Source organism: Ranitomeya variabilis, chromosome 5 (assembly GCF_051348905.1).
Source record: "Ranitomeya variabilis isolate aRanVar5 chromosome 5, aRanVar5.hap1, whole genome shotgun sequence".
Lineage (NCBI taxonomy): Eukaryota > Metazoa > Chordata > Amphibia > Anura > Dendrobatidae > Ranitomeya > Ranitomeya variabilis.
In genome coordinates, this window is record NC_135236.1 from 249,089,435 (window position 1) to 249,105,666 (window position 16,232).

A 16,232-nucleotide genomic window follows, 5' to 3' on the forward strand; every position below is an offset into this window, starting at 1 on the left:
ATCCCCCCATGTTCCTCGGTACAGTTTTATGGCCACCATAATGTTTAAAAAAAACAATAAAATATAATACTCACCTCTCCTTCTTGTTCCTCCGCTGCTCCGGTCTCTGCAACTTGTCTTCTGAAGAGTTGCAAATCTCAGCATAGAGGACACCATGTAGTAACATCATTGTACTGAAACGTCAGACACCGAGGCAGAATGATGGAGGAGAAAGCGTCAGCTGACTCACCCTCTTCTATCATTGTATTCAACTATATCAGCACATGCCGATACAGTTGAACTTGCAGAGTGGCCCGATGACCACCCCATCTCACGGGCCCCATAACGGCAATGCAGGGGTATCGTCCCTTCCCTGCTCTGCAGCAGAGTTTAACTGTATTGTCACACTGCGCATGCTGATACAGTGAAAAGTAGCGTAGCTCCAGGTGGACCCCTCAGAGTGCAGGGTCCATCCGGTCCCCACCCAGTAGCTAAGCTACTGTTTCAGATGGAGCAAATCCTTTAATAAATTCCCCCAAATGTGTGATGGAAAACTAAACAATACACTTAGGCTATATTCACACAGCTCACTTTGGGATACATTTTGTATGCAGAAAAGTAGCTGAGATTTACAATGCCCCTAAAAGCTATGAGATTCCAGAAATCTCATGCACACACAGCTTTTTTTACTGACTAAATTTGAAAACTGTAGCATTTTTTAAAATCTGCAGCGTGTCAATTCTTTCCACATTTTTTTCACCTATGAAAAGCAATGCGAAAATGTACACATTTTTGCAGCATTATTAGTGAATAAAACCAACTTTATTAACACGTATTATAGACAAATTACACATATAATCCGCCTGGAAAGCACAGCAAAAATGCAAATATTGGCTGCGTTTTATATGCAGTGTTTTTACTGCTAAATGAGAAAATTTGGGCTGCCGAAAAGAATGCTGCAAAAACGCCACAAGTGAATATAGCTTATTGCAATGCAAAATTTAGAAGAGATTTTATCTTGTCCACAATTACGGAACAATAATTTTTCTACCGTAAAAGGAAAAAAAATTCACTTTGAAACCCCTCTCATCTTTGTTTACACGTATAATTGTAAATATTTTTAGAAAAAATTATTTATAAAAAAATTTGCTTCATAATATTGTTTCAGAAAATTGTGTTGGAAATCCCACCCCTCTCCTGACCACCCAAAACATGTAAAAGCTTATAGATTAGAACACCAGTTACATACAGTGAATATGTTTAGTTATACATTGGTAGCAACAACAAAAAAACCTTGTGAAGTTAGCTGTCCATAGGAACTAATGAGAGGTCAGCTTTCATTTTCTACATTATTCTGGAAAAGTCATGGATACTAAGAGGTTGGTTGCTATAGCCAACAAGGCCATCTTTTCTGTTATCTATTGTTAACGCCTCTATTTTAGTGCATGTCCACACAATGTATTTTTCGTGATATCTGAGTGTTGTCTGTGAGAAAAACAGCAGCTGATCAGCCGGCGCGATCCAAGAAGCTGGGTTTCCTCTGCAGCTTATTCGGTAAGAGCTATAGCTTGCTGAATAAGAGGGAACCAGAACATATTCGCTCAACTCTACTAGAAATCCCATATTCACTGTGTGTATGTGTACCTGCAGATCACCTGTGGAGACTGACATAAGGCGCGTGTTTCAGGACCGCAGCATGTCAATTTCTCTTGCAGACACGCAAGTCTCCACAACAGAAATGTAATCAATAGAATGTATTGAATGCTGTAAATCCGCACGGTTCATTGAACACATGTGGATTTACCTACGTTCAATAGAACGCAGAGTTTTTGATGCAGCGAAAATACACTGCATCCAAAACACTGAGGGTATGTTTCCACGTTCAGGAAACGCTGCGTTTTTGACGCTGCGTTTTTCCGCAGCGTCAAAAACGCAGCGTCCAGATGTTACAGCATAGTGGATGGGATTTCATGAAATCCAGACTCCACTATGCATTAAAAAACGCATGCGTGGTGCGTTTTTTCGAAACGCAGCATGTTGCTACTATGAGCAAAACACGCAGGAACACCGCAGGTGACCTGCCAGTGACCTCAGGTGCAGTTTTGGTCAGGATTTTACCTGCATAAAATCCTGACCAAAGCCTGAAGCAAAACTGAACGTGGAAACATACCCTGATACTTCCGGAAAATGGGCACATAGCCTAAGTGTTTTTGATGCGTTTCCGCAAGAGAAATTGACATGTTGCAGATTTGAAACTCGCACCACAGGTCAGTTTATGCAGCATAAATAAGAAGCATATTGGGCATGAGATTTCTAGAACTCCCATCCACTTCGTTGGAACTGTAAGACGCTGCATCTTTGACACAGGGGAAACATGCAGCATCAAAAACACAATAATGCTCATTGCGGGAACGTAGCCTAAGAAAAACGGATTCCACACCAATAGTAAAAATGGACATATGATCCAAGAATGGGTGAAAATCAGATCCAGACCACTAGGGTTACATTCCCACGATGAGCTCTTAGTGCATTTTTGATGCTGGGTCTTACAGTTCTAGCAAAGTGAATGGGATTTATAGAAATCTCATGCAAACTCCTGTGCCCGCTGATAAAGAGAAATGAATATGCACTGCATTCCACGCCCATGGTTTGGAGGGCAATGCATATTCATTTTTCTGTCTTCCTGGTATAAATGGCCCCATCCTGTTACTGGTATGATTGGTCCCATCGTTTTCCTTTTATAATTGGCCCATCCAGTTCCTGGTATGCATGGCCACATCAGAAAAGATTTAAAAAAAACAATTAATTGCAGCAGGTTCCTATCTACCCATAAATGCAGGCTTGATTCATAGCTCCCCGGCATCGTGCTCCTGTGCATGCATACTTCTCTGCTCTGTTGAGGGCAGAGCAAAGTACTGCAGTGTGCAGGCACCTGGAAAGGTCAGAGAGGCCCAGCGGCTGCACACTGCAGGAATTTACTCTGCCCCCAACAGTCAGAGAAGCACGCATGCGCAGGAGTGCGATGCCGGGGAGCTATGAATCAAGCAGGAGGGCGTCGTCGCAAGAAGAGGGGAGGCGCCGTACCCGGACTTGCGACACCCATCGCAGGTCAGACCGGGGGTTATCTTTAGCATTACAGAATGCCGTAGATAAGCCCTGTAAGGCCGGTTTCACACGTCAGTGGCTCCGGTACGTGAGGTGACAGTTTCCTCACGTACCGGAGACACTGACACACGTAGACCCATTAAAATCAATGCAGATGTCATTGATTTTTTGCGGACCGTGTCTCCGTGTGCCAAACACGGAGACATGTCAGTGTTCGTGGGAGCGCACGTATTACACGGACCCATTAAAGTCAATGGGTCCGTGTAAAACACGGACCGCACACGGACGTTCTCCGTGTGCAGTCCCTGTGGCGTGCAGGAGACAGCGCTACAGTATGCGCTGTCCCCCCCACATGGTGCTGAAGCCGCCATTCATATCTTCCCTGCAGCAGCATTTGCTGCATAGAAGATATGAATAATAGTGTTTAAAAGAAAGATCTATCTGTCCCCCCCCCCGCTGTTCTGAAAATACTCACCCGCCTCCCTCGCATTGTCCTGTCCTGGCCGCACCTTCTACTGTATGCGGTCACGTGGGGCCGCCGATTAGAGTCATGAATATGTGGCTCCACCTCCCATAGGGGTGGAGCCGCCTATTCATGACTGTAAATGAGTGGCCTCACGTGACCGCATACAGTAGAAGGTGCGGCCAGGACAGGAAGCAGCGACAGCCAACGAGGGAAGCGGGTGAGTATTTTCAGAACAGCGGGGGGGCGCACAGGGGGTGGGAGGGTGGCGGACAGATAGATCTTTCTTTTAAACACTATTATTCATATCTTCTATGCAGCAAACGCTGCTGCAGAGAAGATATGAATCGCGGATTCAGCACCAGATGCTGGTACGTGTGGTACCCAGCACGGTGCGTGTGGTACCCAGTGGGCACACGGGCGGCACACGTGTGCCGCAAGTGTGCCACACTGATGTACACCAGAAACGTAGGGGCACACGGACACGGATAATTCCGGTACTGATTGTTTCCGGTACCGGAATTATCTGGACGTGTGAGACTGCCCTAAGGCAGTGGCCGCATCTTATAGCGGTCAAAACAGCTGACAGGTTCCCTTTAAAATCTGCAGAATTTCAATTTTTAAATCATATTTGTTATTTATAATTTAAATTATCGCAGTGTATTTCACCCATACTAATGAGTGGGGGAAAATACACAACAAAGGCATGTAAAAAACATGATAAAAAATGTATTTTATATAGTGTTCTTTCTGCCAAAACATTAGTATATGCAGCAGAATTTTCTCCTGCAAATCCTGAACATGTGCACATAGCCTTAGTCCCTGTCCTGTGTCCCTCCCAATCATTATAAGTCCTTGATGGCATCATAATGAATTTGGGGGTGGAAGAAGACGCCATCAGGTACTGAGCATCCTCTGCCACTTCTCAATTCATTACAAGTCCCTGATAGCGTCTTCTCCCTCCTTTCGTTATAAAGTGTCCTATGCACCTTATCACCTCCTCTCTCCAATATTCAGTTCCTGATAGTGAATTGTGAGGTGGTGGACGACTCTGTCAGGGACTTAGCACCCTCCACCACCTAACTCATTTTACATCCATAACTTCCTCCTCCCCCTCACCCTGTTCATAAGTCCATTATAAGTCACCCTTACTTCCATCCCAATCCCCCACCCCCTCATTTTCCTCTCCCTCACATCCATCATTGTCCTCTCCCTCACATCCATCATGGTTCTTTCTCCTACCCCCTTCATTGTCCTCTCCCCCACATCCAATATTGTCCCTCCTCCACCACCAACATTGTCCTCTCCCCCACTTCAATTATTGTCTTCACCACCATCCCATCATTGTTCTCCCCCACCACCCCTCATTTTCATCTCAACCGTGTTCAATTTGTCTGAAGGTGGGGACAGTGACGCTGATTGGGCGCCGGAGTCAGATGTGCGAGTGCCGACAGCATGAAAATGACGCCAGCACAGGAGGTGAGTATAGGCTTTTTTATTTCATCTGGGCCAAGCATGGGGTATGAGAAGAAGTTGTCCAAGTAGTTCACACCTTCTTTAAACTCAATGGCCCCCGTCGGCGGCTATGCCTTAGGCCGGTTTCACACGTCAGTGGCTCCGGTATGTGTGGTGAGTTTCCTCATGTACCGGAGACACTGACTCACGTAGACACATTAAAATAAATGTGTCTCTGCACATGTCAGCGTGTTTTCACGGACCGTGTGTCCGTTTGCAAAACACGAAGACATGTCAGTGTTCGTGGGAGTGCACGGATCACACGGACCCATTAAAGTCAATGGGTCTGTGTAAACACGTACCGAACACGGATGCTGTCCGTATGCCGCCCGTGTGCCGACTGAGGACCACACGGACCGTGCAGGAGAGAGCGCTAGAGTTAAGCGCTGTCCCCCTGCGTGTGGTGCTGAAGCCGGCATTCATTGCTTCTTCCCAGCAGCGTTCGCTGGAGAGAAGGAATAACAAATCAAGGTTTTTGGGTTTTTTTGTGTTTAAAATAAAGTTCGTGGTCACCTCCCGCCTCCCACCCCCTGTGCGCCCGCCCGCTTGCATTAAAATACTCACCCAGCTCCCTCTCAGTGCGGCAGCTTGTCCTGTGTGAGCGGTCACGTGGTGCCGCTCATTACAGGGATGAATATGCGGCTCCACCTCCCATGCAGAAATGGTGATGTGTTTCTATTAAGCTATGTTCACACTAGGTGTTTTAGCAGCTTTTTTTTTTTTGCTGCATTTTTTTTAAATTTTCAGCTGCTTTTTTCAGTACCAGCAAAGCCTATGGGATTTCAGAAATCTCATGCACACACATTGGTTGTTTTGTCATCAGTATTTTGTGCTTTGCATGTTTTTTTGGACATAGAGCATGTTACTTTTTTCAGCATTTTTCACCCATTGAATTGAATGGGAAAAACATACCAGAACCGATGCAAAAAATGCAGCAAAACCTGAGTTTTTGCAGCAGCTGCTTTCCTGCCAAGCAGTCAGGCTGAAAAAAACGCAGCAAAAATGCCCAGTGTGAACTTAGCTTTAGGCCGGGGTCACACTTGTAACTGCAATGTGAGAAACCCACGCGAGTCTCTCGCCTCAATACCTGGCACTGCCACCGACACTCAGGATCGGAGTGTGCGGCTACATGTTTTTCTATGTAGCTCCGGTCCCTAGAGCCGGCGGCAGTGCCGGGTAATGAGGTGAGTTTCTCGCATTGCAGTTACAAGTGTGACCCCGGCCTTACACTTTTCCTCTGCCTGTCACTCTTCTGGTTTTGGAAATGTGGAGAATTTTCTTTGTTTTTATTCAAGTGTACAGGCACCACCAAGTGATTTTACAGAAACAACAAGTGGTTGCGGACCATGACTCATGGTCCGCAACCACTTGTTGTTTCTGTAAATTCACTTGGTGGTGCCTGTACACTTGAATAAAAACAAAGAAAATTCTCCACATTTCCAAGACTTTGAGTGCGGCTACTTTTTGTGTATTTGACCTTGGATGTCTAGCCAGCACCTTCCTCATTGAACTCTACAGTGTGCCCATTATATTCTTTTCCGGATACGACTCTTCTGGTTTTGGCCTACAAATACTGATGGACCAAAATATTGACGTGTGAACATGGCCTTTATCCTATTTTTCAGAGATTCAGATGGAAACCCTGAACAAGATAAAAAATGGTCCATTTTTATGTAAAAACTATATAATAAAAAGTGACATTTAATTGAGACCTTAAATGAATCTTTTTTTTTCTCTTTCACGGAACAGAGGCCACCAGCAGCCCGCAATGCCTGAGCGGGCACCGTGACCACACACTCCTCCAGGAAGAAGCGGGGCTCAGACCCCAGACCCCGGCGCCGCCCTCAGCCCCCTCAGCGCCTCCCACACGCTGTAGCAGCCGCGGCCCTGAAGGCGGGAGGCAGGTGCGGGCAATCAGTGCACTTGGCGGGGGTATAAGTGACCGGCTCCCGCGAACAGCTCGGTGCATAAGGGAAACGGCACAGCTTGCATCAACAGGCTGCGGAGTACCGGCGAGTTCCAGAGAAAAAATATAAGTCTGAAGAAGCTCCACCCGCGGGGAGGCTGAAACGTGCAATGGCTTTTCCACTGGTAAGGGCTGCGGCCTCCTATGCAGTGCAAGGCTTGCTGAGAATAGCGTTCCCTGCTCCTTATACGTTGCAGCCCTATGTAATGCGTATGTTACAGTAATTGCAGTGTATGTGGGGGACTGAGCCACATCCGGGGCCGTGCACTGCATGTATGTATGGAGGACTGGGCTGCAAGCAACGGCCAGCACTCTGCATGGAGCATAATGCACTGTATGGCCACCAGTGCCGTGCAGTCAGTAAGCTGCATTCATGGTGGGCGCTGAGCGCAGATCCGCCGGGTCCAGGGTTCCACAGGCCACGCCCACAGAGCAGACTGGCGGGAAGGCGGCTGGTGGTCGCCGCGCAGTGTGTGCGGCTGGTGGTCGCCGCGCAGTGAGGCTGGCGGGAGCTTTGCACCCAGGCCGCGCTTCCCTGCTCTGGCTCGGCGGCTGCTGTGTTCTGTGTGGCGCCTTCACTTGTTACAATGTATCACTGCTGGGATGCGCGTGTTTACACTGGTCCTTGCTCCCGCTATCTGCCTGAAGTGGCGACTAGTGATGGGCATTGGCTACTAAGCGTAGTCTGTGAAGCTTTTGCATGCTGGCAAGTAGGGGGCATGACAACATGTGTAGGGTCTCTGCTTGTAGCAACTTCAAACATGAAGTGGTGCACCTGAGGGCAGGTATGCTGGTCACCTCAGGGGCCTGGCAGTGCCAGTGGGTGACTCCTCATGCCACCTTCAAGAAATGTATTCCATTCTGACTGAACATTCTCCTTCCTCTTGATCTTTTTTTTTTTTTTTTTTTTTTTTAAGCTCCTCTCCAGTGCTTGTTGTGGGGTTTTCTTTTTGCGCACCTCTGGAATGGTGCTACTAACCAGCTGCCCTCCATCTTTTATCAGCTGTTCAGTTTCCAGCAGTCGGTGATCTCTCCAGTGTTTGGGTGACCTGAAAGTCAAAACTCAGTGTAAGTCTAAGAACCACAATGAGGCCCACAGACTTGCATTGAGCTTGTGACTGTGACCTTGGTCAGTTAGAAGCTTCAGTTACAAGATGGTGGCGCAGTACAGGAATGGCGCCAGAAAGATCTGAAGACAGCGGCTGGTAAATATAAGGGAACGTAGCATAACTCCAGCAGCAATATAAAAAAAAAAGCTTCATCTGTGTTAGGCCTCTTTCACACTAGCGTCGTGCACTGCACGTCGCTATGCGTCGTTTTGGAGAAAAAACGCATCCTGCAAAAGTGCTTGCAGGATGCATTTTCTCCATAGACTTTTATTAACGACGCAGTGCTACACGTCACAACCGTCGTGCGTCGGACCGTCGCCACCAAAAAACGTTGCTTGTAATGTTTTTTTGGTGTCGTTCCCGTCTTTTCCAACTCCGTCCCCGCACCTCAAAATGGGGCAGCGGATGCATTGAAAAACAGCATCCTCTGCCCCCGTTGTGCGGCGCTTCCACAGCTAGCGTCGGTGTGCTGCAACGTCGCATAGTGACGTGCAGCGCACGATGCTAGTGTGAAAGTAGCCTTAGGATATGTGCACACGATGTGGATCCGCAGCGGATTTTTACATGCAGGAACACTGCAGTGCCACAAAGTGATTTACATTACAATGTAAATCAATAGAAAAAAAGCTGTGCTAATGGTGCCAAAAAAAACAGCATGAAAACTGCTGCAAATCAAAAGTAGCATGCTACATTTGTGCGGAACTGCAGCGTTTCTGACCCCTTCCATTATAGAAATCTGCAGGGGTAAAAAGCACAGAAAATCCACAAACGTCAAATCCACACCTGTGTTTTCTGCCAGGAGATGCAGATTTTGTGCAGAAAATTCTGCACCCCAATCCGCAACGTGTGCACATAGCCTTACTGAATCTAATTGAAAAGAGAGAAAATATATATATTTTTTTTTACTGTTTAGTGGCCTGAAAAAGTGAATGAAGAGACTTGTCCTCTAGCAGAGTTGTGTTGCCAATTTCTGAAAAAACTCAATAGGGTAGACTTATTAATGGGGTTATCATACTTGGCATATCCTATAATGTGTCCCACCTGCAGCTGTTTTGAGAGCACCCCTTCATGCAGTGTGCTGAATGGAGATCTGTGGAATGGGGCAGTCAGATAAATGCTGAACCTCAATGTGACTTTTTTTTTTTCCCCATGAATGTGCTATAAATGTCATAATTGGGGCACCCCTTCTAATATGCCCTTGCATTTTAAAGGGCATAGAAGCCTGTTGGCTCTTACAAATGTTACAACACTGTTCGTTGAGCAGCCAATGATGATTTCCAACAAGCTTTGCTTCTCACTTTTCATGTATACAGTAGTTTTCAGTGTGGTGAAAAATTTAGAAATCTTTGTTTGTCATAATCTGAGATCTCAATTTTCAGTATGTGGCGCTGATGGCTCATCTCTTGTTCTGAGCTGATACTTTTATTGATACCATTTAGGGAAAGATACAAAGTTTGGATTACCTCTTATTGCAATGTTGGCAAAAAAACCTGTTTATTCTGGCTTTTATTTTATTTTTTTTTTTTCTTATGACTACAGATCAGCAGGGCTGTGGAGTCTGTAAGCCAAACCCCTGACTACACAGCACTGGTCAGTACTGAGCATGTACATAAAGTGCAGCAGATTCATCTCAACTAAAAGCTGAGATTCTTCGTTCTGGAGCAGAACAGACATTTTATAATGTTCTTAACTCATGAAACATTTACAGCACTGAATTACTGTACCCAATTTATTGTCTCAGTTCTTTATACCGACTGACTCCACAGCACTGCTGATTGAATTCATTTCTTTTAGTTTGATCAGACTTTTACAAACTTGGTGATTAAACATCTTGAATTTAAATTGTTTTATATTTAATGGGGCCAAAGGATGTGAGCTTGTGTTCTTTTTTTTTTTTTTTTTTCTTCTTTTTTTTACATGTTCACTTTTACTTTATTTAACCCCTTCATGACCCAGCCTATTTTGGCCTTAATGACCTTGCCGTTTTTTTGCAATTCTGACCAGTGTCCCTTTATGAGGTAATAACTCAGGAACGCTTCAACAGATCCTAGCGATTCTGAGATTATTTTTTCGTGACATATTGGGCTTCATGTTAGTGGTAAATTTAATTCGATAATTTCTGAGTTTATTTGTGGAAAAAATGGAAATTTGGCAAAAATTTAGAAAATTTCGCAATTTTCACATTTTGAATTTTTATTCTGTTAAACCAGAGAGTTATGTGACACAAAATAGTTAATAAATAACGTTTCCCACATGTCTAATTTACATAAGCACAATTTTGGAAACCAATTTTTTTTTTGCTAGAAAGTTATAAGGGTTAAAATTTGACCAGTGATTTCTCATTTTTACAACAAAATTTACAAAACCATTTTTTTTTAGGGACCACCTCACATTTGAAGTCATTGTAAGGGTTCTATATGGCTGAAAATACCCAAAAGTAACACCATTCTAAAAACTGCACCCCTCAAGGTGCTCAAAACCACATTCAAGAAGTTTATTAACCCTTCAGCTGTTTCACAGCAGCAGAAGCAACATGGAAGTAAAAAATGAACATTTAACTTTTTAGTCACAAAAATGATCTTTTAGCAACAATTTTTTTTATTTTCCCAAGGGTAAAAGGAGAAACTGGACCACGGACGTTGTCCAATTTGTCCTGAGTACGCTGATACCTCATATGTGGGGGTAAACCACTGTTTGGGCGCAGGGCTCGGAAGGGAAGGAGCGCCATTTGACATTTTGAATGAAAAATTGGCTCCAATCTTTAGCGGACACCATGTCGCGTTTGGAGAGCCCCCGTGTGCCTAAACATTGGAGCTTCCCCACAAGTGACCCCATTTTGGAAACTAGACCCCCCAAGGAACTTATCTAGAAGCATAGTGAGCACTTTAAACCCCCAGGTGCTTCACAAATTGATCCGTAAAAATGAAAAAGTACTTTTTTTCACAAAAAAATTATTTTAGCCTCAATTTTTTCATTTTCACATGGGCAACAGGATAAAATGGATCCTAAAATTTGTTGGGCAATTTCTCCTGAGTACACTGATACCTCACATGTGGGGGTAAACCACTGTTTGGGCACATGGTAAGGCTCGGAAGGGAAGGAGCGCCATTTGACTTTTTGAATGAAAATTATCTCCATTGTTAGCGGACACCATGTCGCGTTTGGAAAGCCCCTGTGTGCCTAAACATTGGAGCTCCCCCACAAATGACCCCATTTTGGAAACTAGACCTCCCAAGGAACTAATCTAGATGTGTGGTGAGCACTTTGAACCCCCAAGTGCTTCACAGAAGTTTATAACGCAGAGCCGTGAAAATAAAAAATCATTTTTCATTCCTCTAAAATTGTTTTAGCAAGCAATGTTTTATTTTCGCAAGGGTAACAGGAGAAATTGGACCCCAATAATTGTTGCCCAGTTTGTCCTGAGTATGCTGGTACCCCATATGTGGGGGTAAACCACTGTTTGGGCACACGTCGGGGCTCGGAAGGGAGGGAGCACCATTTGACTTTTTGAACGCAAGATTGGCTGGAATCAATGGTGGCGCCACGTTGCATTTGGAGACCCCTGATGTGCCTAAACAGTGGAAACCCCTCAATTCTAACTCCAACACTAACCCCAACACACCCCTAATCCCAACTCTAGCCATAACCCTAATCACAACCCAACCCCAACACACCCCTAACCACAACCCTAATCCCAACCCCAACCACAACTTTAACCCCAACACACCCCTAACCACAAGCCTATTCTTAATCCTAATTCCAACCCTAGCCCTAATTCCAACCCTAACCCTATGTGCCCACATTGCGGATTCGTGTGAGATTTTTCCGCACCATTTTTGAAAAATCCGCAGGTAAAAGGCACTGCGTTTTACCGCGGATTTCCAGTGTCTTTTATGCGGATTTCACCTGCGGATTCCTATTGAGGAACAGCTGTAAAACACTGGGAAACCCGCACAAAGAATTGACATGATGTGGAAAATACAGCTCAGCATTTCCGCGCGGTATTTTCCGCACCATGGGCACAGCGGATTTGGTTTTCCATAGGTTTACATGGTACTGTAAACCTGATGGAACACTGCTATGAATCCGCAGCGGCCAATCCGCTGCGGATCCGCAGCCAAATCCGCACAGTGTGCACATAGCCTAATTCTACCCCTAACTCTAACCCTAGTTCTAACCCTAGTGGAAAAAAAAAATATTTTCTTTTATTGTCCCTACCTATGGGGGTGATAAAGGGGGGGGGGGGGGTCATTTACTATTTTTTTTTTATTTTGATCACTGTGATAAGTTTACCACAGTGATCAAAATGTACATGGAACGCATCTGCCGGCCAGCAGATTCGGCGGGCGCACTGAGCATGCGCCCGCCATTTTGGAAGATGGCGGCGCCCAGGGAGAAGACAGACCGACTTCAGGAGGCTCGGTAAGTATGAGGGGGTGGTGGGGGGGTGGATCGGAGCACGGGGGGAGCGGACAGGAGCACGGGGGAGCGGACAGGGGGACGGAGGGGGGTACCGGACAGAACGGAGGACTGGGGAGGAGATCGGTGGGGGGGGGCAGAACATGATTTCCAGCCATGGCAGATGCTATTGCAGCATCGGCCATGGCTGGATTGCAATATTTAACCATTTTCATAGGTGAAATATTGCAAATTGCTCTGATTGGCTGTTGAAAGTGCAACAGCCAATCAGGGCGATCGTAGCCACGTGGGGGCAAAGCCACCCCCCCGGGCTGAAGTACAACTCCCCCCTCTCCCTGCAGATCGGGTGAAATAGGAGTTAACCCTTTCACCCGATCTGCAGGGACGCGATCATTCTGTGACACAGCATATGCGTCACAGGTCGGATTGGCACCGACTTTCATGACGCATACGCTGTCACAGGTCGGGAAGGGGTTAATAGCCCCCCTTGGGGACTTGAAGCTGGAATCAAATGATAACATGTACAGGCATGGCAGTACTGAGGCACTGCTATGTATAGAGAAAATCACAATCTCCTATAACCACCAGCTGAGCCGCTGGCTTTAACATTTGTAATGGCAGGCATGGTGGTCTTCAGCAGACCCTGTCTGTCATAGTAACTCTTCGGCGACCCACTACTGTGTTACGGGTGTGTGGAATGACTTGCCTCTGGTGTTAAATGCTGATGTTCAATGGACATACGCGGATTTACCTGCGTTCAATAGCCGACAGCGCTTTGGACGCAGCAAACATGCACTGCCAATTCCTGATCATCTGCACATACCCTTAGTTGTAAATATAACCATACTAGCTGTACTACCCGGCTTCGCCCGGGTTAATGACTGCTGTTAGCAAAATAGAATGTGTTAACAAAAATTTATTCTGCACACAAAAACCACAAAACAAATAGATAGAAATGTAATTATTAAAAGGCAAAAACTAAGCAAATAGAAGCATTTCACAACATATATTAGCTTTGTTATACTGAGAATGTCTTTGTTGCCTATATTAACCAATCAGAGCTCAGGTTAATTAACTGTAGCAAAATAGAAGCTGAGCTGTGATTGGTTGCTATTGGCAGCCTGATAAATCCCCAGCCAACAGGAAGCCCTCCCCCCTGGCAGTATATATTATCTCACACATACACATAATAGACAGGTCATGTGACTGACAGCTGCCGTATTTCCTATATGGTACATTTGTTGCTCTTGTAGTTTGCTTATTAATCAGATTTTTATTTTTGAAGGACAATACCAGACTTGTGTGTGTTTTAGGGCGAGTTTTATGTGTCAAGTTGTGTGTGTTGAGTTGCGTGTGGCGACATGCATGTAGCGACTTTTGTGAGATGAGTTTTGTGTGGCGACATGCGTGTAGCAACATTTTGTGTGTTGAGTTGCATGTGACAGGTTAGTGTAGCAAGTTGTGTGCAGCAAGATTTGTGCATGGCGAGTTTTGCGCGTGGCGAGTTTTATGTGTGGTGCATTTTGAGTATGTGCAAGTTTTGTGTGAGGCAACTTTTGCATGTGGTGCAACTTTTGTACATGTGGCAATTTTTCTGTGTGTGCAAGTTTTGCATGAGGTGAGTTTTCCATGAGGTGAGTTTTGCACGTGTGGCGAGTTTTGCGTGAGCCTAGTTTTGCATATGGCGAGTTTTGCATGTAGCGAGTTTTGAGTGGTGACTTTTGTGTTTCGACTTTTATGTGGCGAGGTTGGTGTGTGTGGTGAAATGTGTGCTGAGGGTGGTATATGTGTTCAAGCACGTGGTAGTGTGTGGCGCATTTTGTGTTCATATCCCCGTGTGTGGTGAGTATCCCATGTCGGGGCCCCACCTTAGCAACTGTACGGTATATACTCTTTGTCGCCATCGCTCTCATTCTTTAAGTCCTCATTGTTCACATCTGTCAGCTGTCAATTTTCCTCCAACACTTTTCCCTTCACTTTTTCCCCATTATGTAGATAGGAGCAAAATTGTTTGGTGAATTGGAACGCGCGGGGTTAAAATTTCACCTCACAACATAGCCTATGACGCTCTCGGGGTCCAGACGTGTGACTGTGCAAAATTTTGTGGCTGTAGCTGCGACGGTACAGATGCCAATCCCGGACATACACACATACATACATACACACATTCAGCTTTATATATTAGATATACCTGTATGTAATCTCCTGTATATAGTATATACCTGTGTGTCATCTCGCCTATATATAGTATATATCTGTGTGTCATCTCCTGTATATAGTATATACCTGTATGTCATCTCCTCCTATACATAGCATATACCTGTGTCATCTCCTCCTGTATATACTATATACCTGTAGGTAATCTGCTCCTGTATATAGTATATACCTGTGTGTCATCTCCTCCTGTATATAGTATGTACCTGTATGTCATCTCCTCCTCTATATAGTATATACCTGTGTGTCATCTCTCCTGTATATAGTATATATCTGTGTGTCATCTCCTCCTGTATATAGTATATACCTGTGTGTCATCTCCTGTATATAGTATATAGCTGTATGCCATCTCCTCCTGTATTAGCCCTCGTTCACACGTTATTTGGTCAGTATTTTTACCTCAGTATTTGTAAGCTAAAATGGCAGCCTGATAAATCCCCAGCCAACAGTAAGCCCACCCCCTGGCAGTATATATTAGCTCACACATACACATAATAGACTGGTCATGTGACTGACAGCTGCCGGATTCCTATATGGTACATTTGTTGCTCTTGTAGTTTGTCTGCTTATTAATCAGATTTTTATTTTTGAAGGATACCAGACTTGTGTGTGTTTTAGGGCGAGTTTCGTGTGTCAAGTTGTGTGTGTTGAGTTGCGTGTGGCGACATGCATGTAGGGACTTTTGTGAGATGAGTTTTGTGTGGCGACATGCGTGTAGCAACTTTTTGTGTGTCGAGTTGCATGTGACAGGTTAGTGTAGCAAGTTGTGTGCAGCAAGTTTTGCGCATGGCGAGTTTTGCGCGTGGCGAGTTTTATGTGTGGTGCCTTTTGAGTATGTGCAAGTTTTGTGTGAGGCAACTTTTGCATGTGTTGCAACTTTTGTGCATGTGGCAATTTTTCTGCGTGGCAATTTTTCTGCGTGTGCAAGTTTTGCGTGTGGCGAGTTTTGCACGTGTGGCGAGTTTTGCATGTGGAGAGTTTTGCGCGTGGCGAGTTTTGAGCGGCGACTTTTGTGTTTCTACTTTTATGTGGCGAGGTTGGTGTATGTGTGGTGAAATGTGCACTGAGGGTGGTATATGTGTTCGAGCACGTGGTAGTGTGTGGCGCATTTTGTGTGTGTGTTCATATCCCCGTGGTGGTGTGATTATCCCATGTTGGGGCCCCACCTTAGCAACTGTACAGTATATACTCTTTGGTGCCATCGCTGTCATTCTTTAAGTCCCCCTTGTTCACATCTGGCAGCTGTTAATTTGCCTCCAACACTTTTCCTTTCATTTTTTCCCCATTATATAGATAGGGGCAAAATTGTTTGGTGACTTGGAAAGCGCGGGGTTAAAATTTCACCTCACAATATAGCTTTGACGCTCTCAGGGTCCAGACGTGACTGTGCAAAATTTTGTGCCTGTAGCTGCGACGCCTCCAACACTTTTCCTTTCACTTTTTCCCCATTATGTAGATAGGG

General features: G+C 45.2%; 1 protein-coding gene across 2 annotated transcripts in view; it reads left to right on the top strand.

The window, feature by feature from the left end:
• Positions 1-6,995: 6,995 nt before the first annotated feature.
• CPEB1 (cytoplasmic polyadenylation element binding protein 1) overlaps positions 6,996-16,232 on the top strand; it is a 106,421-nt gene continuing 97,184 nt past the window's right edge. For both annotated transcript variants that reach the window (XM_077263994.1, XM_077263995.1), the window contains exon 1: positions 6,996-7,153. In XM_077263994.1, the coding sequence (XP_077120109.1) occupies positions 7,139-7,153 (15 nt within the window). In that variant the 5' untranslated portion in view covers positions 6,996-7,138. The remainder of the gene's footprint in view (positions 7,154-16,232) is intronic.